Source organism: Leuciscus leuciscus, assembly GCF_965113295.1.
Source record: "Leuciscus leuciscus genome assembly, chromosome: 20".
Classification (NCBI taxonomy): Eukaryota; Metazoa; Chordata; class Actinopteri; order Cypriniformes; family Leuciscidae; genus Leuciscus; species Leuciscus leuciscus.
This window is the reverse complement of record NC_138744.1, coordinates 34,050,113-34,076,720: the sequence shown is the minus strand read 5'-3', so window position 1 is coordinate 34,076,720 and position 26,608 is coordinate 34,050,113. Positions and strand designations below refer to the sequence as shown.

At 37.7% G+C, this 26,608-nt stretch overlaps 1 protein-coding gene across 1 annotated transcript in view; it reads left to right on the top strand.

Moving 5' to 3' along the window:
• The window catches only part of grik3 (glutamate ionotropic receptor kainate type subunit 3), a 157,119-nt gene that overhangs the window by 103,602 nt on the left and 26,909 nt on the right, over nt 1–26,608 (top strand). Inside the window, exons 10-12 of the mRNA XM_082150269.1 lie at nt 5,686–5,889; nt 17,059–17,282; nt 21,876–21,994. Of these exons, the coding sequence (XP_082006395.1) occupies nt 5,686–5,889; nt 17,059–17,282; nt 21,876–21,994 (547 nt within the window). The remainder of the gene's footprint in view (nt 1–5,685; nt 5,890–17,058; nt 17,283–21,875; nt 21,995–26,608) is intronic.

Below are 26,608 nucleotides of genomic sequence, written 5' to 3'. Positions count from 1 at the left end.
AAGGGTCAGCCAAAAGTGAAAAAACAAAAAACAAACTATGAATACGAATGAATATCCTAGCACACATAACAATTATGACAGATATAAATTATGGTGTTTCAACATCCCAAAATTTCCTTCAGAAATACCACAAACAGGTGCTTAGATAGCCAAAGTTTGACCTTCACCCTAACCTACTATTCTGGGACAGGTGAAAATATAATATGATCATATTATTGCAAATAAACATCCAAAAACTTTTAGACTGTTGTCATTGCTCAAATGATGAAGGAATCATTTCCAAGCTTTTATTAAACTTTCATACTTACTCCATGTACTGTAACTGATTCCTTTCTCTTACTGCTCATGCAGAAAGAAAAGGGAGAGAGTATTAAAAACATTGGATTTGCTACCAAATCTTAGGGAATATTACAGACTAGGGGCTTAGAACAGATGGTAACAACTATTATAGTTTTATGTATTATACATTTTTGGTCACAGCTTCTACAAAGTTTTGCTTTCCGTTTCATTCTGTATCAATTCAACCCATTATCCATGGTTTCATTTAAAGCACACTGACACCTAAAATACCTTCATTTTGTCACACTCACAGATAGAAGCAGACAAGGATTATAAACAATCAACACAGTTTATTTGCAGGATGTAATAGATACAAGAGCGAAATGTAGAAATGGTAAAGCAGTTCAATCAGTTTGCGTGAAAGGGACTCAACCGTGCTGGTGATGGTGGAAGGGATCTGGGCTGGTCATGATGGTGGACGGTGCTGGTTGAAGCGGGACGGTCGGGATGTTAGAGGTGGTATGAGGTGAGGAGAGTGGGGTCGAGTACATCGTCCCGAGGGATCCAGGAACGCTCTTCTGGACCGTACCCCTTCCAGTCAATGAGGTACTCCAGGCGGGTTCCCCGTTGTCGAGAGTCGAGGATGGCCCGTAGCCGATAGATGGGTTCTTCTTCGACGAGCTCGGGAGGAGGAGGCACCACTTCTTCACCCGAGTCTGTGGAGGAAGGTAACACAGGGTCATTGAAAGGCTTAAGAAGGGACACATGGAATGATAGAGAAATGCGAAGATTTGGGGGTAGGTTTAACCAGTTGGTGACTTCATTGATCTGCCTCTGGATGGTACATGGACCTATGTAGCAGGGACTCAGCTTATGGTAAGGCAGTCGGAAGACATCCTGGGTCATGGACGGCCACCAGTAGCGTTTACGGATGAGCGAGAGGGTTCGTTGGCTACCTGGGTGTCCAGAGCCCGGAGAGGAATGTGCTGAGTCCAGAAGGAATGATCTACAGCTGGTAGGTACATACACCCTTTTTTCTAGACCTCCCGGCGGAGCAGGTAAGGTGAGCGTGGCGTGGTTAATCCGTTCGTCAAGGGCCCACTGAATGGGACTTAGCACCATGGCTGGAGGGAGGATGGTCACCAGAGGTTGAGTTTCGAAATCAGTGTGATAGAGACGTGATAAGGCATCAGCTTCGCAGTTCTTACTTCCAGGTCGGTAGGTGACTAAAAAGTCAAAACGAGTGAAGAAAAGTGCCTGACGAGGATTGAGTCTCTTGGCTTCTCAAAGGTATTTCAGGTTCCAGTGAGCCTTAATGACTTCAAATCTGTGATTGGCTCCCTCCAGCCAGTGGCGCCTTCTAATGCTAGCTTGATCGCCAGGAGCTCACGATTTCCCACATCGTAGTTTTGCTCCGCCGGGGACAGCATCTTAGAAAAGAAAGCACATGGATGGAGACATTACTGTTGCTCACCCTGCCGCTGTGAAAGCACCGCTCCAACTCCAATGGATGAGGCATCCACCTCAATGACGAAAGGAAGGCTGGGGTTCGGGTGAGTGAGGATAGGAGCGGTACTGAACGCTTCTCATAGGTGGTTGAAAGCTTCCGTGGCTGATGGTATCCATGACAGAGACTTGGGCCGATGCTTGAGCAGAGAGGTGAGCTTAGGAGACTGTAATTCTTTATAAATCGGCAGAAGTAGTTAGCGAAACCAAGGAAACGTTGAAGTTCTTTTACCATGGTAGGTTGAGGCCAATCCATGATGGTTTTGACTAGGGCTGGGCGATATATCGCATGACATTGTTATGCGCATCTCGTCAGTAAAGCCGGTTCCTTGATTCGTAGTAAATCGCCATCACCTGCTTTCAGATGGAGCGGCATTTACTACACAGAGCCGTAGTTCACTGACAAGCTGAGCCATATCACATTTATTATCACGGACGTGTCGCCCTACTTCCAGCAGGGAACACCAGTGTCATGAAGGGGTATACCTGGTCTGCAACAGTCTTTAGGGAGAAGTCACGATTCATTTTGACATTCACATGAAAGGCAGGACCCAGGGTTTCCCAGCAGAACATTGTCCACAGCTTCTCACTCCCTCCACCGGCTTGTCATCGTCCCACAGTTATCCTGGTGCCATCTTTCCCAGGTAAATGGTGCACACGGCCATCCAAGTGATGTAAAAGAATATGGAACTCATCGGACCAGGCAACCTTCTTCCGATGCTCCAAGGTCCAGTTCGGACGCTCGCATGGCCATTGTAGGCACTTTTGATAGTGGACAGGGGTCCATCATAGGCACTCTGATTGGTCTGATTGGTCGATTGGTCTGAACCGTGTTTGAATGTATGCCAGCTATTGCAAGAATTTGTGGACTTGGACTATTTCTGTGACTGACTCAAAATGTTCCTACTTAGTTTCTGAGAGTTCTGAAATAGTACTTGGGAAAACGTTCCATTGTGACAACTAGAACTGGTTTCAAATGTAATGGCATGGAAAAACACATGTCTTTTCAAAATGCACAGATTCCAGATCTGGACAAATCCCACTTGAAAGATTGTTCACAACACTGTAAAGCATCTGTTATCATCAAGGAGTCTGGACAGGGCAGAGAATTGAAATGAAACCGATTCTCAAATTCAATCCGAGGATGAACGTGCAGGAGTTTTAGTCCTCTTTTCTGCTGCCAGCTGAATACTTTGCATTTTCTGTCCTGTCTGTATAGTGTCATTTGTTCTGTCTTTTCTGACTAAAATGAATGTCAGGGCTAGAAAGGTGTCACATTATGTTTGATGAAACCCAGAGAGTGAAGGTCACCTTAAGTGAGTTTGATCAGAAGCACTGCAAGCAATAAACAGAGCAATCCTGAAATAACTGACATAATGATTCATTAAAACATCTTTATCTGTATCCATTATGAAAAACTGCAAAGGTCAAGGTATCTGATTCTTCAAGGACTAATTTCCTTCTCAGTAACCCGTCAACATTAAGCAGAACCATTCTCAACACAGAATGAAACTTGTGGTGTGACATATCACAATTTTATGTTCTTCTTTTTTGTTGCTAAAAACAAAAGTTGTGTGTCCAAATAAATGTCATCTCAGAACATTGCTGGTTCCTCTCGTTCCAATTTCAGTCCCAGCCTGGGGTGTGTTTCCCGTATAACAACATTACTCGCTGCTTAACTTCGTTTAAGAAATCAACTAGCTAGTCACGACTATTTCCCGAAACCATAGTGTCGCAAATTGGTCATTCAACCACGTTGGTTAATGATGTCATGCATGTGGTGTAGTAATAACTTATTTTAATTAATATGTTGGAGATCGAATTAATGCTACATGTTTTTCTATAAATTACGGACATGGCATCTGAGGACTAATTCAAATTTTATCGCAGTTATTTTGATTTATTTTAGTGGAATTTAACTTACACACTAGAGCACATTTTGACTAACTAAAGCACTCTAAGCACTCTTGACAAACTAAAATACATAAATGACATTTGTATGTATTCTAAATAAATTATATAGATTGTACTGAATGTCAGCTTGCTTATTTGGCTTAAGATAAGGATTTGATGTCATGCAAACAAGAAACTCTGCTTCTATAACCTAATTTCGAGAGCTGTCGTTCCAAGCACACAACTTTGCGATGCTGTTTGCGAATGTTCGTTAGAACTACAGTTTTGGGAAACACAGACACATTGAACTATGCTGATAATGACAGAACTTGCGACCATAGTTGACTAACAATGCTTTTGGTAGATCCAGCAGTTTATGAGTCCCAACACTCAGAAAATGTGTATGGACGATAGCAAGAAACCAAAAATGAACAGTTTGATGATGTGTGCTGCTTGCCACGCTCAATATTTAGCATATGTCAATCAGCAACATTACTCTGTCCTACTGCTCCTTTTTGACTGAATATAAAACGACAAAGTCGTACCTTGTCCCATCGCTCCTTGGGAATGTCTTGACAGTTGCAAGGCTGGTGTCCAAAGAGTTATTCGATAGATATATAGCCCTTTGTTGGCTTGGGGAACTCTTAGATGTCAAGGTACATAAAGAATATTGCTGAAGAATCCCAGTTGTACTCACTTTAAGACTCTGCTTGCTTTAGTTGTTATGTCTGATTAAACCGCTAAAAGTACAGATGAAACTGAAGTACAACAACCTGCATAAGCTGGGAGACTTACATGTTTAAAGATATCCATGGATGGAGATAATGGGAATGGATCTTGTGTGTAGTAACTGATGGTGATGCTGAAAACTGGTTTGGCCAATGTTACCGCTCTTCCTGGAACTGCCTTCCCATCAAGCCTTACATTGTGGATTCGGGATGTTTGGAATGTCTTGTTCATGGAAGGTGTTTCTATGTACATCACATCACCAGCCCACATGTTTTATTCGTAAACATCCCAGGGTAGAATGGGCTTATCTCCGTGGCTCAGCAGAACAGGACAGCGCTTCAGTTTTGAGAGCCCCTCAGGACCAATGTCTCTATGTTCGTGGCTGTGCTCTCTCTCTCGCTCTCTCTCTCTCTCTCTCTCTCTCTCTCTCTCTCGCCAACATTTGAGTACCTTATGCCAGCTCTCCTGCATGAGCCAATCCCAGCAACATCTCGGGGTCTTTCATGTACAGCACAGCTTTCTTCATTGAGAGGCAATGCAGGAGGCAGGAGGAAATAATGACCTATACAAACTGTCAGGGACATTCGGAGTAAAATAATGTCTAGGTTTTCGGAAAATAACATGCATAACACATGCTAATTTCCCAACAAATCATGACTTAAATGCAGATTGTAATACATAATGACATTTTATACACTCTCAGATGAAAAAAAGTTCAAAAGTTGTCACTTGGGTGTTACCCTCTCAAAAGCTATCTTTTTACCTTATTTACCCATAAATGGTGCAGATTAGTACCTAAAGAGTACATTTTAGTAGGGTACCATCCCAGTGACAGCTTTTGTACTTTTTGTCTGAGGGTGTGGGATCATAAAACTACTTTACACTGTACTTTAAGCTATAAATTATTTGCCACTTGGGGTGCCACATAGGATTGCAAAAATAATTACTGTTTTCAAACAAGCTTCAAACTGGTTTGAGGCGGTCCAGCCCCACAATCACATCATTTGGCGAGTCAATGTTGCTCAGGCCATTCAGACAAACAAATTGCAGTTTGGTGGCACTAGTAGCACATAAATTGCTCACTTCAATTTTAACATAAACGATGTAAAAACATTACATTTTGTGTTATGAATAATGTCAAAAACATTTTACCCACAGAGCCAGCTGTCAGTGGTATTTACTTGTACTCGATTAGGTGTGTGTGTGTGTGTGTGGTGAACAGTATGAGAAATCTCAACTCTGAAGCTGCTTCTCATTCGATGTTTTGTTTTTGTACAGGAGAAGCCATATGTCATGCTTAAGAAGTCTGACAAGGAACTCGTCGGCAATGACCGCTTTGAGGGCTTCTGTATTGACCTGCTTAAGGAGTTGGCCAGCATTCTGGGTTTCTCCTACGTGATCCAACCGGTGCAGGATGAAAAGTATGGGTTTCAAGATGATAAAGGCCAGTGGAATGGGATGATAAAGGAACTCATGGAACACGTAAGTATTCAGCATCAAAGTAGTAACCCTTTAGTTCTCTTCACGTGTCAGTCAAAAATGACAAACATTTTTATACATTTTTTTTTGTCAATGAAATGAATGTACTATATTTTAGTTTGATGTTTTTTATTTAATAGTTTGTATATTTACGGGATTTTTTATATATATAAAAAAAAAATCATAGTTACGCTGTATTTATAATCCATTTATTCACTTTTTGAGTATAGACCTGAAAATGAAAGTTCTAACTTAAACTATGGTAAATCTTGAATTCTTTAGAGCACATACTTAAGTTTGATCTCTTTTCAAAGATGACACTTGGCAGATCATTGCTCAAGTGAAAAAAAGTGAAAAGTGAACTTAAAAGTAACAGAATTTTAGGTGTATTGTTATGAAAAATGCACAAAAATACTATTTTAAATTTTTATATGAAATATATTTTTCAAAAAAGAGCTTTCAGTAAGATTTTGTTTGGCTGCAGTACCAAACACTTCCACTAGATGAAATCATTATCTCCCATTCATTTCCAATGCTCTCATTTTTTACCTCGAGGAGCACAAGTGTGACTACTTTTTACAGGACCATTTAATCTTTTCAAATCATGTCCATGATTTTTATTTAATTAAATTTGTTTTGTTTTAGTAAAAAAAAAAAAAGTAAAATTTTTCGGTCAATGATGACAGAAGAACACCGTAAATATACCACAAATATGCTGTTTCTGCTGATTCAGACTCACTAGTACCTGCATCCTTAATTTTGCCTTTCACTTTAATAAAGCCTTTCATCTTGTTTTCTGATGTCTAAACAAAATGCCAAGATGACACAATATTGCAATTAACTAAACGTGTTGCTCGCTCCAATACTGCTTCCGCTCACAAAACGCGTGCCGCAAAGGTGACAGAACACACCTGGATCACATTGACATGCCGCGAAGACGCAGCGGCAAGTGCTGCCACAGCGAATACACGTTTAAACGTCTCTATCGAGTCAGCAGAACTAGACAATTCTGAAAGCTGATTCCCTGAGCCCATTCTCTCCAGTCTCAGTGCTGTCAGGCTGGGGGTGTCCTGTCCTGTCTCAGGAACGGGCTTCTCATCCCATCGCCCTTTCGCTGTCCTCACCCTCTCAGGTCACCAGAAGCCCGCGGCTGCAGAGCTGTAATAGCTTAAGTGGCATTTAGTGGAGGAAGTCATATGGTGGGAGTCAATGGTGAGGTGCTGGAAGGGTTGGGAGAGGTGACTTACTGCAGCGCCACTTAATCTTCCCTGTGCTTTGGCCAGATCCGGCCTGACTGCAGTCACCTTCAGGGGAACAAATGGATTATGGCCGGAGGAGTCAAAAATGGAGATGTGTGTGTGTGTGTGTGTGTGTGAGTGTGTATTGCTGAAGGTGAAAAAGTATAAGATGCACAAATTTAATGAAATGTCACTCATATGATAACACATTTAAAAAATGATCATTACTGTTTAGAGTTTGAGATTATGGAAACTTGTTTCCGCCACAGAATAAAACATTTTAAAAGATAATTGCGACTTTTTATCTCACAACTGGGAGTTTACATTTCACAATTCTGACTTTTCTGACTTTATTTCTCAGAATTGCAAGGTATAAAGTCAGAATTGCGTGATATAAACTCTCAATTGCGTTATAAAGTCAGAATTGCAAGATATAAACTTCTGACCGCAGTTTCGAGTTTATATCACGCAATTTTGACAGCTTTTCTCACAATCGTGAGATATAAACTCTCAATTGCGAGTTATAAAGTCCAATTCTAAGGAAAAAAAGACTGACTTTTTTTCCTCAGAATTGCGACTTTATCGCGCAATTCTGACTTTATATTACGCAATTGTGAGAAAAAAGTCAGAATTGTTAGATAAAAGTCACAAATTACCTTTTTAATTTTTGATTCTGTGGCAGAAACTACTGTTTTCACTATATAATCCACTGATATACTAATGATATACACTACTTTTTTATTTTTTATAAATTATTATTATTATTATTATTTAATTTTTTTGCAAGGATATATACCTTAAATTGAACAAAAATGACAGTACATTATTTTTCATTGTTACAAAAAAATTGTTTCGGACTTTCTACTTATCAAAGAAACCTGAAAAAAGTATCATGGTTTCCAAAACAAATATATGAAGCAGCATTAAAATCAGCATATTAGAATGATTTCTGAAGGAAAACACATAACAGTTATAATATTTCACGATATTGCTGTATATTTTAATCAAATAAATGCAGCATTGGTGAGTATAAGAGATTTAATTCAAAAACATTAAAATTTTGCTTTCATTAAAATGTATTATCTACTGACCCCAAACTTTTGAATGATAGTTTGTCTATTAACCTTACTGTAAATCTTGTTTATTTATCCAAATGCAATTGTATGACAAATGATCTATGATTTGTTATACACCACACTGCAGGGATTCGAGGGACATCTTACTGAGCCAGTGTCGTATGCATGAGGCAATTATTCAGTCCAAACAGGGCCTGTGCTTTCAGGACTGTAGTCTCGAACCCTCACTCGCTCACAGCAATAACGTGTGTTCACTCCCGCATTATTCGAGAGGAGAGCTGCCGACACACTGACATGGGCAGACAGAGTCAACTAATGAGTGTAGAGCGAGCAGTGAGACAATATGGACATCCAGTGTTGTTCATCAAAAAAACATACAGCAGAGAGAAAACATGTCGCAACAGTGAATCCTCACATTTCGGGGAACCTCAGCTGAGTTCAGCTAAACGAAACAAACACTGGCCGATAGATATGTGTAAATGTGTGATGGGGCTTCTGTTTGACTAAGCAAAAAGGAAAGGAGATGGACATGTGGCTTGAACAAAGCACAGCTTTTCCTAAATTGCTTAGACACATTTCCCAAAAAATCAACACATTTCTCAAAACTATAAACATGCAATCAAACCAACAGATGTGAAAATCACAAACTAAAAAAAAAAGAAAAAAAAAAGAAGTGTGTATATATGTATGCATATATATGCACTTTAATATTCACATATACTCGTCAATATTGTGATTTGATTGAGTGTTTTAACTTTTTAATGGATTTTCATGGATTTACAAATTCCATGACACTGTAAATTCCATTTTTATGACTGGATTCTGCAATTCCAATTCTCCTTGCTTCCACGTTTCTGTACCTTTTCCCTAATTTAAGCCCTTTTTGGAAGCCAATGGACCGGTCTGTTGTATTTTTATACATTGTGAGATTCTGACTTGTGTGTGAACCATTTTTCATACTAGTGTTGGGATAGTGATAACCGTGTTAACTGTGTTGTGGTGATAACTGGGTGTGATGACATTGTGAGGGTTTCCCAATGCTAGTGTTACATTCTACATGAGCACATGCGACGGGTTTCAAAGGATTATTCATATATTTGCAGCTTGAGTCAAACAAAAAATAGTGTTAATAGTTTTGATATAGAGTTTTCGTTTTATAAAAATGACATGGATAATGAAAACTATTGCTAAGCGCAAATAAATTGGTAACACTATACAATACGGTTCTATTTGTTAACATTAACTACATTGGATAACATGAAATAAAAATGAAAAATACTTCTAAAGTATTTATTAATCTAATGTTAATTGCAACATTTAGTAATACATAATTCAAATAAAGATCTGTTAATATTATGGCCTTGTAACAAATGTAACTGCAACAAATGTATTGCTTATTGTTAGTTAATGCATTAACTAACGTTAACTAATGGGACTTTATTGTGAGGTGTTACCAATGAGTCTGTAGTTGAAGGAGTCATCTTTTTTTTTAGCTGGATTAATAATGGTAATAATTCTTCCAGTATAACTAAACAGAATCTAGAGTAGCTCAATATTTTGTGAGATACCTTTAGGTATAGTCTAATTTAAGAAGAGACAATGAGGTGCCGTTTACACGACACCGTTTTCAACTAAAAATGGAAAACTTTTTCTGCGTTTTGCCCGTTAATTTACACGAAAACTGCATGTAGGGGCCTGAAAATGCAAACTTTTGAAAACGGGTTTCAAATCTGTGAAAACCGTGACGTCATGCACAAGCGTGTGACATGTTCAGTCTATATATGTGGTGTTTCTTTACAAAGTGACATCGCCATCTACTGGCATGGCAGCAGAATACAGCGTTTTTAGTCGTTTTCGCAGATCCGTGTGAACGAGGATCTCATCGCCCACAATCAGAGGTAATACCAGATACGCCAAATTAGTTTTCACACCGGGGCTGCTGGATCTTCATTTACTGATGGCAGGTTACACACTAAACCGATGAATACAAATGGGCTTGGCGGTCGCTTATGAAAATGTCAAAATTAATAAACAAGCTCACTTGCAATAGTTACCACAGCCAAACTCCGACTCTCAGCTTCATCTGTCTGTGATCTCATGGTGTTTTTAATCATTGCTTGTCTATATATATCCCTCTTGAGAATTCGACCAGTTTTAGTTTCCCAACGAATGTTTTAAGCCTCAGGCTCAATGGGTGTGTAGTATACTTGAGCCTTATCAGATGGCCTGCGCAGTATCGAAGGTGCGTGTGTATTTTTAGGAGCACTCATTTTGCGGCTGAGTGCCCTTCTTGCTGCTGTCTATATAGATAAGCTGATCTGGAATCAGCAGACCTGAAAAGCAAACTAAGAAACAAGCTCTGGGACCTGACCTCGGCCTGCCACACGAGGCTGAGCTAGATAGAGTGTTTTCATGTGAGTAAACTCAAAGCCTTATCTCTGAAGACGGATTTATGGACTCGGTGATTTCTCAACCGATTCTCACCAAATGTTGCAGCTTGAGCCTTTCATGAAAACAATTTAAGACTTGAGCGCAGAAGGAAATTTTTTTAATGGAATGAGATTTCCGAAGTTATTTCGATGAACTTCTGATTGCCTGTGTCAGAATAAGCTGCATGAAACACAGACTATTTTCAGTTATAGACAAGAACTCGGTGGCTCGAGAGCCCGTGTTGAGAGAGAACGGGGAACTGAGAGGCTGTTATTAATGGCTCTTGTCAAAGTTATTTATCAGCTCAATTTATTTTCATCAGTATTTTTATTAGCTCTTACAGAATTTTCATTACTTCGGTATTGTTCTTTACACGATGAGTGTGTGTTATTGCTGCCCGTGACATACGCGTGTGGGGTCATCCATCGAGGGCTCGTAGTTTTAAAGAAGACAACAAGCAACAACGGATTAGTACGGGGTTGTTTTCGGCTGATAAAGTGCCATTAAATCATAGGGTGATACATTTTAGCTGTCACCCTGCGTGTTCTCATAAATCATGGTTTCATAACTGAATTACCAAACGCCTTTGCCCTAGTACATCTATTTAACGGCAGGGTGCTCTTGTAGGTTTATCAAAATAAGTCAGACGTCTTCATTCGTCTTTGTAGGTCAACAAGCACTGTATAATGAAGGATAAACAGAAATGCAGTAGAAATAAAACAAAATCAAAAAACTAAATGTCAGAGAGAGACGTCTCACTGGGTCACATTCACGAATAATTGAGTATTCATTCTTATACGCACAGGAGATCATCTCATCAAAAACAAATTTCACGTACACATGACTTAATTCTTAAAGAGCCCCTATCAGATTTTAAATATTTAGTCTTTAATGTGTTGTGTTGCTTTTTGAGCAGCAAAAACTCTGAAAAGTCCCAGTTCTTCTCTGTATCAGTGTCAGTGTTTCTGAACTCCTGAAACGCCTCCATTGTAGCCTTGAGTTTCTTCCCGGAACGAACACGTCACAATATTCCTCATTTAAATAATTAATATGCAGAATAAAGGGGCGGGGCCTGGTTGAGTTAGTTAGTAGTGTGCTAAACTGGCGGTTATGGTAAGGGGCGGGACATTTCCCAAACACACTTGAAGCACTTGACCAATCACAACACACTGCTCCAGCTGACCAATCAGAGCACAGTGTGCTTTTCAGAAGGAGGGGCTTCATAGAGACAGGAACTAAACAGAGTGTTACTGACAGACTGGGAAGAGACGAGCTGCAACAATGGAGAATATGGGGAGATAATGTGTTTTTGAACATTCAAGCATTAAAACCTGCTCTAGAAGAGCCCAAAAACAAAATCAAGACTGAAAACGGATCCACAAGGTTAGTTATTTGCAAAAAAAAAAACACGCCCATCTATATAATAAAACATAAACAAAACACAACATAAGTCCAGGTCTGGTCCTCTCTCACTCTTCACTGTCATCACTCCTCCTTTATGCTTCCGCTCCTCTGTGAGAGATACAAGACCGGTGCGTCGCGCAGGTGTCGCTCATCATTAATCACGCCACCGACCTCACGCCGCTCTCGCGGCCCTCGGCCTCGTCCTGCTCGCCATACAGGATATACAGTATAATGTATCATAATAATCTATATAATAATCAGCAATACATTTACCGGTATCAACAGTAATCAGTAATAGATTTACAATATATATTCTCTTTTCTTGTTACACAAAAATTGAGAAAGTGTTATGACTGCTGCAGTGACAGTGACAGATTTCTGGGAGATTATGGATCACTCGCGGGAGTTAGATCGGAGACGCTTTCCAGGAGACTCCAGGATGTCCAAATAAAGACAAGAGCTTTAAATATTTATGTTGTGTTTATTTTATGGTGGAGAACAGCATTCGATAGCTGTAATGCTAAAGAAAACGAGTGCTTCTTAAATAACTGGATATTAATTAAAGTCATAAGGACTGCTGTGTCAAGTAGGACATCACAGTTTATTTTCCTCTTTTTTCTGAAAGTGTCCACAAATCCCACTCCAGAGCTAAAGGTCACGGTGGGGAAGCGCTAAATGATGCAACAGGCTTATTATACTTGATTTAGTTATAATTGATGATCTCATTAATCATCCAGCCATGCCAGTATTAATGGCTGCCTTAGCATGTCATTTCTTCCTGTTATAGTAATTAATCTTTGCTCCGGTGGATAAGCCGGAAGGTTATGTACCAGCGCTGGCTCATTGTCTCGCTGTACTAACTTTGACTTGGACTATGTAGGACCTTTTAATACATTTCACAGTCCTGAGCACTTTGCCAAGCTAAATCATCCTCGTTACGACCTGACAAGCAAAGACAAAGTCCTTAAAGGATTATCACAGAAGATATTGACATGTCCATTGTCCATGAGCGAATATTGATATTGTGTCTCAAACCTGGCTGTGGCTTTGGCATAATTATCTCTCTCTCATCCAAATGCATTTGTTTGTATAAAATGACAGTCCCACTATACAATTTGGTAACCTCCTTGTTAAAGGAAACCATTGCTGTATGATATTAGCTAAAGTGGTTTACCTACTCTAATACAGCATGAATTATCATGAATGTGTATTATATCAATGATGTTAACCCTATAAAGCGCACTGTATCATATTTGATCAAGCTTTGATCATGTTGATCATTTAGAGGCAAGTCAGGCTTCTAAATAATCAACATTATTAAAGGGGTCATCGGATGCCGATTTTCCACAAGTTGGGATGATTCTTTAGGGTCTTCATGTAAAGTTTGTAACATACTTTGATTAAAATTCCTCAATGGTTGTGTAAAACAACACCCTTTTACCTCCTCAAAAACAGCTCTGTTCACAGCGACCCGTTTCGGTGCATGTCTCTTTAAATGATAATGAGGTGCATGTCTCTTTAAATGATAATGAGCAACTGCATCCGAATTTTGCATCTGATGACCCCTTTAAACCTGATGCACATTATCTACCACAGTTCTTCTGTCTGTCATCTGATTGATAGTTTAGACTTTTTTAGCAAGTAAAAGATGTTTTAGTATAATTGTACGTACATCTTCAGCTCGTGCTTCACGTGTCGTTTGCTGCGAAATCTGCACTGATTTTTATAAAGTAAACATAAGAATAACTGGTAGCACTTTATAATACAGGTCCATTAGTATGCATTAATTCATATTAATGCATACTAGATTTAAAGGCACAATATGTAAGATTTTTGGATCCAAAAACCACTAGAACAATTTTATATATTTTGTTGACTTGTGTACTTACATTATCCCTAATGTTTCTAAGAATGTTTAAATCCAGAGAAATAAGCAGTTTTAACAGGGACACTGACCGTGTCAATGACATCAGACAATCACGGTTCCCTCGATTTCTGGTTTTGTTTTGTAGAAACCATGGAAACATCAAAGATGCATTAATATATGATATGTTTTATTAGACATATGAGCAACTGTTTGGATACATTTATACAGCTATACAGCTCAAAATATTTTTGTTTTAATCTAATTTTTTTCTTGATTTACCGCGAGTAACATGTTTTACCACGTCTAAAAAAGTGTCTCATACAGTAGCTAGCGAGCGAACACACAGAGATGCATTATAACACACTCAAATGTATCTAATATGATAAAACGGTGTAATAAAAGCTCTACTGCCGTGCTCGTCGCTCATTAGCAATCGCTAAATACTAACGGCTTTCGTAACGTTAATAAATCTTTAATACATTACCGGTCATCCATGAATATGATTTCTGTCATTTTCTCCACCGGCTGTAGAAGTGAAGACAACAACTCCCATGATTCAGCGAAATCAAAGCTACGCCTTTGTTTGAGCACATCATGCTAGTGTTTTCAGCAGGGATTTACTTTTCCTGCATGAGAGTCCGTGTCTTGAATGGTCACTGCGAGAGGACAAAAGAAAAACATGTGGGTTGTTAATCTAAATATTTAAAGAGATTGCAGGCAGTGGACACACCGGAGGTTTCCTTTCTCTTGTTTTTTTTTTTCCTTTCTCCTTGTTAGCCACACGCCGCACTATATTTTTAAGGCTGTTTTCATAACACTGTCCAGAAGAAAGAGACCAAAGCCTGCAGGAGAGACGGAACAATACAAAGAAAGGCAATACAATTCAACCAGTACGGGTCACAGCAATGAAATGTCACAGAAAGTGTGGTAGAAGAAAGCAAGGACATCACGTTGTGATGAAAATACTTCAGTTCATGGTGGTTGGATTGCAGTATTTTGTAAAACCGTAGTCTGAACCCCTTTGCGAGTTTCATCATGTTCTGGGGAAGGACTCGGTGAAGCGTGCACCGAGCAGCTGGTTTCATTAACCTCCTGTCCAACCCTGGAGAGAAGGAAGCAGGGTAAGGCGATGTAAATGGTGACCTTCTAAATATGCATCCAGATATCAGCGAGCGAACGCCTCCCTGCTCTCGCGATTCATCGAGAGGGAGGGAATGGAATAGCAGACAGCGAGGAAACTAGGCCACTTGTCTCAACAGTTGAGTCACCTTGGCAATACTGACTTTGAGCCTCTGGGGTGTGAATTTGCCCGTGTTTCGGAGTGTGACAGAATGGTTTGTATGCTGTCATATCTATATTTCTCACAAGAAGGACCTTTACACATCATTTCTGGTAACAGTTATATTATAATTATATATTGCTCTGTTTTGTCATACAGCCTGTAATTGCATCAACATCAGTACAGAGCCTAGATACTTTCATTAAAAATGAACAATGTATTTTCAAACAAAGGACTTTATCAATTTTAATAGTTCTTTTTTCTTTTCTTCATAAAATCATGAAATCAAAATGGCCTCTATTCACTTTCTTAATACACATCCCAAGTCTTATTGTGAATGGTTTCATCTGTGCACATTATTAGGAAACAAAACAAAACAAAAAGTTTGTAATCTTTGTTGAATTTGAGGAAATTAATAATCTTGGTAACACTTTACAATAAGGTTCATTAGTTAACATTAGTTAATGTATTACAGTGTATTACATGAACTAACAATGAGCAATGCATTTGTTACAGTATTTATTCATCTTTATTAATGTTAGTTAATAAAAATCCAGCTGTTCATTGTTTGTTCATGTTAGTTCACTGTGCATTAACTAATGTTTGCAAATACAACCTGTGATTTTAATAATGCATTAGTAAATGTTGAAATTAATAAGATTAATAAATGCTGAAGAAGTATTTTTCAATGTTAACTAATGAACCTTATTGTAAAGTGTTACCAAAATCTTTTATAAATGACTGCAAACTCGTACATGTGCAGTAACTTGCACCTTTCCAACACAGACTCGCTGGAATTTTTTTTTTACCTAAACACACAGTTTACTGCAGTTTCCATCTCAAAGGAACACTAGTGAAAACCAACAAACTTCAATCCTTTTTACTCAAGTTATGATTACAGGGGTAGATTATCTATTTATAACGACTTATTTTTGCGCAGAATTGCACTTCTGATATGAAACATTCACTAGTCATGAGAAACACCAATCACAAAAAAAGCTTGTCTGAAGTTTAAAATCATTGGTTACCCGTGAGCCAATCTCATAACGTTTGGTTATGACGTGTGTTATGCGCTGGCTCAGCCGCATCGAACTTTCACTGTAAACACATGTATGGTGCGAAAACAAAACCATCGAGCGAAATACCGGAGTGAACATGGCTGTGAACGACTTTTGCAGATTATGTGAAGTAAATATACGCATCCACGGTACAATCAACGTCTACGTCCCGGCTCTCAGCCCGCGCTCTGTTCGTTGATTGGCCGGCTGTTTTGAGGCCGGAGGAAAACTGGGAGATAGGTCGCTATCTCAGACTGAGTATAGAAGCGAACTGAAATTGAGCGGAAGTACGAAGTCTGACGTAGTCAGGCTACATGATCTCTATTTGAAACAGAAAAATCATGATTCTCATTTTATCCAGAACCGTGCAGCTCTAGTTAACACTATCGGTTAGGTTTAGTGTAGAGTTTAGTGTAGATGCTACGTTATTTTCAAACGCCTTTCAAGCCACTCACTGGACATTTCATTTCCAAACTGCTGCAATATGGGGTTTTTTTTGTTGTTTTTTTGCCAGATTCTGTTTTGGATCAAACTGAACGCATTTCATTTTGAAAGTGCAGTGAAACATGCAAGAAGCAAACTAGTATAATTTTTTCAGAAAATATGTTCCATTTTTTCATGATACAGTTAATTCATGATGTCTCGTCAAGTTCAAGTTCAAGATATCCTGTTTCATTTGAAAATATGTCACGTTAGGGTATGGTTTCATGTTGAATTTCAAAGAATAGCATTGACTAGACTGTCAATTCTATGTTGTTTGCTTCCAAACACGTCTTCAATTCATTTTGTTTGTTTGTTTGTTTGTTTGTTTGTCCCCTAGAGGGCTGACCTTGCCGTGGCTCCTCTCACAATCACCTATATGCGGGAGAAAGCTATCGACTTCTCAAAACCTTTCCTGAACACCGGCATCAGTATCCTGTACCGTAGACCCAACAGCACCAACTCTGGCTTCTTCTCGTTCCTGGACCCCATGACCCCTGATATCTGGATCTACATTCTGTTGGCCTACCTGGGAGTCAGCTGTGTACTCTTCGTCATCGCCAGGTGAGCGACAACACGCTGTGACTATTAACCTTCATGGCACCTTGAGAAATTTGCTTTGAATTCACTCAGTAAAGCATCAAAGGGCAAGCAGTTATGCATTATTAGTGGTGTTTGCTAAGGCTAAGAGACCAAACCTTACCTAGGGATTAGAATATCAAAGAGGTTTTCTGGTGGGATTTCTGTGGACATAAAAAAAACTGCTTGACAACTGCCTAGCAACTGTACTTAAGTGCTACATGCAAATGGCAAATATTCAGAAGAGTGTAACACCTGCATAACAACATCATCAGAAAATAAAATAATAACCACATTTTCAAATAGCCCATATTCCATTTTGTCATCTTGCAAAAAAAACAAACAAACAAACAAAAAAAACGCTTAGATACATTTATTTGAACCTGAAAAAAGCTGTTGAATCAATTGTTTCCAGATGACTCTTGATTTGATATGTTTTTAAGGACATTCATACGTCTTTATGTGTAGCTTGTCCAAATGCTTTTAAGGACCACTATACACCATAGTAAAATGTTGACTAGATATTCATACATTTGGCATTTTGTCGATTTACATTTAATTTAAGGTATTTAATCAATGTATGCATTCCCTGAGAATCAAACCCATGAACTTGGCATTGTTAGTGCCATGCTTTATTGTCAGAGCTACAGGAATACTGTATGTTGTAAGCCATTCTCACTCGGACACTGCCGCTTGTCCAAGAGTTATATGTGTGTTATAACGACACCAAAGGCCCTATAGAGTCTGTTTACTGACAAACCCGAAAGCCCATTGCTTTTAATGAGTAACATTGCTGTCAATATTGTTTAGCATCATGAAGTTTCTTAAAATATTCTGATATTTTTAGGTAAGAACGATTATATTTTTATTTACAGTGTAGATATCTTTGAAGACAGAAGCTTTAAACCTACCAACTTTTTTTTTTTACAATATTAAACATGTAACAGGCAGATGAAAGTACAGTCACAATTATTTTCTTCACAAAATGACAAAAAAGCTCTATAGAAGTATTCCTGCTGAATAGTAAGACCTGTCAAAGCCATGCGATAGCTTTGTGTGAGACAGAGTGAAACTGAGAATGCGGTTACTCTTAATTGTGATGCTCCCCAACTGATATTCTACTAACTTCAAGCAACTTTGCAACTAGATGTCAACTAACTCTCATTACTGTATTGGTAGACTGATAGGTTAGGGTCCGTGTTGCTAGAATAAGTTGAAATGAACTTGCAAAGTTACTTATAGTCATTAGAATGTCTGTTGAGGAGCATCAAAATAAAGAGTTAGTAGATATTAAGGAGGCAGTCTACTAATACTCTAATGAGAGTTAGCTGACATTAGTTGCAAAGTTACTCATAGCTAATTGAATGTCTAAATGTTCCCCTCTGAACTTGAGCATGTCTCAATCGTTCATGAGACACACGAAAGCCAATGGCAGGCGGCAATTTTTGAATTGAATTTGAGCGTTATGGTAGATTTGGACATTGAACACATTTTAGGTTTGTAACAAAGAAATAATTGGCCTCTGAAGACTTGCAATGTTGCAGTTTGGAATCCTTATATAGAGCTTATTATGACTGTGCTTTTCTCTGCCTATTAATGTCAAATTATGTCAGTATACAGTCAAACTTTAAAAATCATACACCAACATATCATGTCTTATATCATATCATATAATTTCATCATGGTGAAATCTCTTGCCCGTTCACGTCAGTCTGTTTACAGCAAAGGTTTCTCATTGAAAGCAGTAGGTAGGAGACGATTGGTTTCTGTATTGCGAGAGTGAGGACGGGTTGCCATAAAAGCTGACACACTGCTATTAAAAGTTCATATCACACAATTTGCAGTCCAGTCAATCATATAAAGACTGCTTTCAAAACAGGTTTTTAACACCCTGTTTGAGGGTCCTTTGAGTGGCGATGCCATTATTTGTTGGAGCACCAGAAGTGTTTAGCGGCTCTCAGTGAAGGGCCTTTCAGAGTGACCATTAATGAAGAGTTCAGACACTAGAGACGTTACAGAAGTCAGACTTACTGTACATGTAGGAGATCCTCAGCCGTCTGGTGAAACTGCTTCATTCCTCAGACTAAAAGGCTTCAGGTCTCATGAAAAACACACCAGGTTTCAGCTCTCAGGTCTCATACAATTAGGCATCCGACAAAACTGCAACATACAGTATATATTATATTGCCAGAATTAGACGCAATTTAAACTTTTGTCAATTGGCACAGGCAGCACATGAAACTGTGCAGTGTATTACTAAGGGATACATGGATTTTTGAAGGTGCATTTTTTTGATAATAATGTATTATGTCTGATGCCTTTATATCTTAGTTGTTTCGTCCAATGCTTTATTGTATGAGACCTGAGACCTGACATTGTTTTTCATGAGACCTGGAGCATTTTAGTCTGAGGTGTTGTTTTAACAAATTACTGGAGTCGGAGGATGTCCTAATATGAAGACCATACAGACAGTTTTTTTTTCTGAAATCTTTAGCTTAAGAAATGTGCTTGTTCCACATAGAAGATGGATACTGTATATACAGTATATATTTATTATCAAGGGTATTTTAAATGATTTATGTATATTTTTTTACTTGCTTATTTTTTCTATTTAAAAGCGAAATGTGTATTTTCTGTGACACAAGCATATCCAAACTAAAAAAATAACATAAAATAAAAGAATATTGTCAAACATGTTTCCAAAACACTTCCTGTCTACCATTGGTTGAATAAACAGATGGCCAAGCCCCAAACTCACGCCATTGGTCGAGCCAGTGTTGCTATATCAGCTGGTCGGGATGTTAAAACAAACAGAGCAATGTTTTCAAGCATATTTTTTGCACTCTTCGGGGAAATCAGCCAGAGAAAGGCATATTTATTGATGTCTCTGTATAATAAGATTATGAGATTGTTTTAAAACAATTACATAACATATCATCTTTAACATAAGACAGTGAAAAAGTGATACACAGTGATGTATTACCAGACATGCAGACTTTTCCTATTCTTTTTTCCCCTGGTAATGAGTGAAAACATGCACACAGACCAGTGTAATCCTGCAACGATGCTTGAGCTCAGCTAACAAGTCCCTTGACAATACCTGCGTCTCTCATCTTCTGAAGCATCTGCTTCCAGACTGTCGATGTTAAAGGACAGGTGTTAAAAGGGAAATTACACACATCTGCAGTTGCAGGGAGTGTCCAGAGTTAATTATGTTATAGTTTAACAAGCTGTTGAGAAGAGCTGAGACACTGCACTCTTGTCACAGAAAGTGCGATACTTGCCATGATTTGAACAAAATGCCCTGAAGTGGCCAATCTGTGATACATTTCCCTGGGGTTATAAACGCCTCTGGAACGATTGTAAAGTCTAGTTTAAAGTAAAGTGCTACTCTAATACTAAGAGTTCATGGTTAGGAATCAAAAGCCATTTATACAGTCTGCTTAAAGGACACCGTGCACTTTGTGCTAGTGACATATTATCAAATCTCAGAATATACCGGTAAGTGGTGTTTTCTCATGCAAATCTGGCTCTTGCTATAGTAATTTTCAACATGTCACAAAGTTTCACAGTTTGGGAAATAATTTGGTAACACTTTATTTTAATGGTCCCTTTTGAACATTTAGTTGACTATGAGTAACTTTGCAACTACATACTAACTCTCATTATATAACTCTCAGCAGAATGTGTTAAAGGGACCATCAAAATAAAGTGAAACCAATCATTTTTATTACAGATCAATTTGGTGTCATATGTGGTCCAGAACTACAGTTTTAAAGTCCCCCTGTAGTCAATAATTGTATTCCTTAAAACTCATTTTTGATCACCAAAATGACATATTTAAATGTTTTTTCCTTGAAAAACAATCTTCATGCCTTAACATATCTTGAATGTAACTCGACACCCTTGCCTCATTTAGTATACGAGGGTTCTATGAATATGCAAATGAGCCAAAGACTCCACTCACTCAGCTCAGAGATCCACTCGTTGATGATCACACGTTGATCTGATTGGTTACAAGGTAGTTTGTGACGTCAGAAACACCAGCGATTTCAAACCGTGTTTTTGAGACTGTCTTTGGTTCACTGCAGTTTTAAGGAGAAAATACTCAGCAATGGTGTTGACTTATGAATTTACACACTTGGTTTGTCTTAAAGCATATTAAAAAACACCAAATAGACATAAACAACATTAAAAGCTGGACTTTCACCACAGGGGGACTTGATATTGACTGCTGCTTGATATTGCAAACTGTTTTATCAGTGTAATTTAATTTATTATCATAATTATAAACACACTGGTTTGTAGCGCAAATTATTTTACCATTTAATATTTGACAGTAACATTTCTTAAAGTCCCCCTGTAGTCAATAATTTTATCCCTTAAAACTAATCTTTGATCACCAAAATGATGAGAAAAAAAGAGACACTGCAGTTTTAAGGAGAAAATACTCTTATGAACTTATGAATTTACACATGGTTTGTCTTAAAGCACATTAAAAACACCACATAGACATATAAACAACATTAAAAGCTTTAATTGTGTCATGTTTGTGAGTCTCTCTGGTTCTTGCTTCAGGTTCAGCCCGTACGAGTGGTATGATGCCCATCCGTGTAATCCAGGCTCCGATGTGGTGGAGAACAACTTCACGCTCCTCAACAGCTTCTGGTTTGGCGTGGGTTCCCTCATGCAGCAAGGTACGCTTCATCTTCTGCAAACTCAACACACTTTCCAAACAAGCCAAAAAACCTGACAACAGCGTGATATGACTGTCTTCAACCCTTTACCTGTCAAAACCACAGAGTTCAGACTCTTCTGACAGGAGGAGGGAGTATTCGTCTTGCTTGTCAGTGAGGCGGGGATGAGGGGTGTCAAACATCTGTCACACACACTGGCAGGTTAGAGGGATAACAGCAGCGTTTGTTTGCTGACACTCAGAGACCTTCAGGATTGTGAGTTTGAGGTTGGGATGACAGTCGACAGAAGACTGTTTCAATGGTAGCACAGGCACAGTGGGACGTCTCTGTGGTTCGTCTGGTTCTTGTTTATTGCATGTCTCAATACAGCGTTTCAGTCGTTCACTATGGCTGATGTGCAGCTTCAGAGGGACACGGGGATGGGAATCATAGGGAAATTAATATAGGCCTTTTTTTAAGATGCCAATGACTTTGCCTTGAATGTAGATGAGTGTAGGCAGTTACTGTCAGGGGAAGAGTAAGAAAAGAGACATTAAATCAGACAACATCCACTTTTCATTGTGGACCGGTAATCTACTACAGCAAACTCTAACAAAATTAGCCTAATGATAATACTGAAGACAGTAACACTGCTCTGGTTATTTTCTGTTGGTCATGTACAGGAGTGTTTCCCAAAAGCATCGTTAGTAAACTATGGTCGCAAGTTCTGTCGTTATCAGCAGTTCAACGAGTCGGTGTTTCCCAAAATCATCGTTCTGATGAACATTCGCAAACAGCATCGCCAAATAAGCAAAGCTGACATTCAGTACAATCTATATATTTTATTTGAAATACATACAAATGTCATTTACGTCTTTTAGTTGCATCATTTGTGAATAGTGCACGTCAAAACGTGCTCTACTATGTAAGAACGAGCCTATGATTCAATCTGGAAATAAAGCAAAATAACTGAGAAAAATGAGAAATAGTCCTCAGATGTCATTATTTATAGCAAAACATCTAGCATTAATTCGATCTCAAACAGATTCATTAAAATAAGGTATTACTCCACCACGTGCGTGACATCATTAACCAACGTGGTCGAACGACACATTTGCGACAATACGGTTTCGGGAAACAGTCGTGACTAGCTAGTTGATTTCTTCATCGATGTATTGTACTATGGCAGTTAATCAGCGAGTTACAGCGCTGTACGGGAAACACACCCCAGATCAGCAAATCACTGAAGTACTGCTTCTGCAGATTCAGTGAGTGAATCTTTTGACTGATTCAAACCAATAACTTGATTGAATCTGATTCATTAATATAATCAACCGAGTCTCAAGAATCATTCATATTTGTTCGCAATTCTAAGATTTGTTGTTGCTTGCAATAGTAGCAGAACTACAGACACAAACCTCAGCTCTCTTGTGCCAGTAAGTGTGTAATATCAGGCGTTCTTGCCACCATCGTTCTGGGGTCTTGTCTGTTTTAAAGACCTGAAACATTATTCAGGTTTAAATTTTGGAGGCTTCATGTAGTTCAACAATGTCTATGCTTGGAGACCATAACAGAAGATGAATAAGTGTATTTTTAATTACAATCACAGACTTAAAGTCTTTCTGTACTTGAATAAGAGAGAATAAATAACCAGGATACTTAATACTGGGGAACTGAATATATATTTTGACAATTTTTAAGCCATTGGGTCAAATACAGTATTGGCCAAAAGCGATGTCTGACCTGACCTATTTACATCTTCACCCTTTATTCAAATATTTATAAACTTTTGTTAAAGACTGTGTAAGCATTTTGCTTAGTTGTGCTTGGAGTCAACTGTTTTATTTTTTGATAATAATCCAATCAAATTGTGTGACATCATTGTTGTCCAGACTATCATACAAAGCAATTATGAATGCATGCAAAAACAAGAGAGAACCGTATATTAATTACTGATTATGTTGTAGTCAATGTTTGCTTTTTCCTGTCAGCTTTTTTGTTTTCTATGCATTTTTTTCATAGTAAAATAAAAACTGTAACTGTAACTTGCCTTCTTTTTTTGGCAAATATTGTTGTCAGATAAATACCCAAACCAAGTTTACTATTTTGTTCTGCCCTCATATTTAAAATATTTAAAAAATATAAAACATTTTCCTCATATTTTGATGGTTTAATCATCATTGTAGGGAAATCACTTTTGGACACTAATGATGGAGATGAAAATAACTGTACATATGTATTATCAACACTGTAAAGTTGTACAAAAAACACAAATAAATGAAGTTCTACACTGTAAAAAAAAAAGTTGAGAAAACTTGAAAGTTTAAGGCAACCAGCTGCAGGACATTTTTTGAGTTTTCTCAACTTTTCTCAACTTTTTTCATGTTAAATAGTTAAATAAACTTTAAAAACTGAATTTGTCATATAAAACGTAAGTTGGATTTTTTTACAGTGAAGGGTATTTAAGAGATTTATCTTCTCATGTTTCTCTTTCTTATTTCTTCTATTTATGTGTTATTTATTTGACACAAGCATAATCCAACTACATCTGTTTATGGTCATAATTGCATTACTTTGAGTTTTTCTGACTCATCATGTTCAGTTAAGACTGAAATTCAGTCAAAGTATTTCAGTTCGCTGTTGGAAGACGGCAAACTTTCAAGAATCGCTAACGAAACCAAAATCACGTGATTCCAGTATTTTAGTCTTTTAATGGAACCACTTTTGAATAAGAAGTGCTAATCTGAGATTTTATCTCAACACATCACCAAAGGGTCTCTCTCTCTCTCTCTCTCTCTCTCTCTCTAATATTATTTCCCTTAATGCCATTTTAAATATTGTGTTTGGCTCTGTACTGAGCGCCACCTCACAGAATTAGATGGAGGAAGCTATTAAAGACACGCAGGGGTTGAAGCTGTTTCCACACCCCTCACAGGCACACATTAGCAAATGATACCCTCAAAACCAAACGGCATAATAAAACATGCCAGGGAGTAATGAAATGTTTTACCTCATGTAAGGAGACAAATAGAAAAGACTCTTCCTGTGCCCACGGCGATTCTTTCCTCTCGGGGAGTGCAAATCTGCTGCACTTTTCATTACGCATGAAATTTCCACTGATAAGATATGCATGCGATACCTGTCGGTTTGAAACACACACTTCATGTTTTGGTTGTCTGGAGCCAATAGAAGTTCTCTCTTGACTCTCAAAGTCATGTGACGTACCGTGTGTGTTTGTTTACTCACTAGGGTTGCATTAATGATTGATGATTTACACTTTAGCAGCAATTTAGAGTCTAAAAACTGTTAAAGCATTAACTAGTATTAGATGGTGTTAAAAATAAGTTCAGTTTTATTGCATCCAGCTAAGACAGCAGACACAGCTAGTGAAAAACAAGATCACACTTTAGTTTAGGCTCCAATTCTCACTATTTTATAACTATTATCTATGACTTTTGCCTCAATAAACTCCTAATTACGGCTTATTAATAGTCAGTAAGGTAGTTGTTAAGTTTAGGTATTGTAAAGGGATGTCGGATATGTTCATGGAGAATAAGGCATTAATATGCGCTTTATAAGTACTAATAAACAGCCAATATCCTAGTAATATGCATGATAATTAGCAACTAGTTAATAGTGAGAGTTGGATCCTAAACTAATGTGTTACCAAAAACCAAATGTACCAAAAATGTTATTGAAATACATTTATTTGATGCTAAGTATACTACAAAAACATTTACATATTTATGTAGCCTACTTAATATAAATAACCTGAAATTGTACTGTTGGTATACTAAATTGGTATTCTTAAAGTCTGCTAAATGGGAACAACAATTTTTAAAATTTTATTAAAGGCACTTTAGTTATCCAGAAATAGTGCTGAGGTCCAACTAAAAATATACTGAAGTGTTTGATTGTGCTAAAGTGGACTTTAATATCTTGCACTTAAAGACGGATATTATACATAGATCATACTATCCTTATGTTATGTGATGTTAAAACACATATAGGCTTAACATTAAGACATGTGCAATAAATAAGTAGTCCAAATTATAATATTTATATCAATCTCAAGTGATAAGCTAGTAAATATGTTAATGGATCTGTAGTATGCTTAGTATGAAATAAATGTATTTTGAATCAATTTTGGTTAAGTTTTTTTTTTTTTTTTTTTTTTTTTTTTTTACTACAACGTAACATAAAACTAATAACAATTTTATGAGTTCAGTATTTAATATTTCACATGTAAGAAACACAGTGCTAATTCTTCCTAACTTTCTTAATATGTATCCTAATTTTTATTTTATTCTCATAAAATTGTTTCTTCTAGACAGCAATTAGATTAAATGAAAAGAAAATAGAGAATTAGATCTGAAACTATCCTAAGGTGGTTTTCTTATCTATATGGTCTGTCAGTGGTCTGTTTAATTTTGTTTTAGGAAAAACAGTTGAGACAAAGTCAATTCATAATGAAACACAAATTAACATCAATAAAATAATCATCTGGGAAGGATAAAAGGAAATCCAGTATTATTGTATCTAGAATAAGACAGCAGGAACAACTGATACAAAATGAGAACAAATAAAACCAGACACTAAACTATTGGCATGCATACAAAATAAATGTTTCCACAT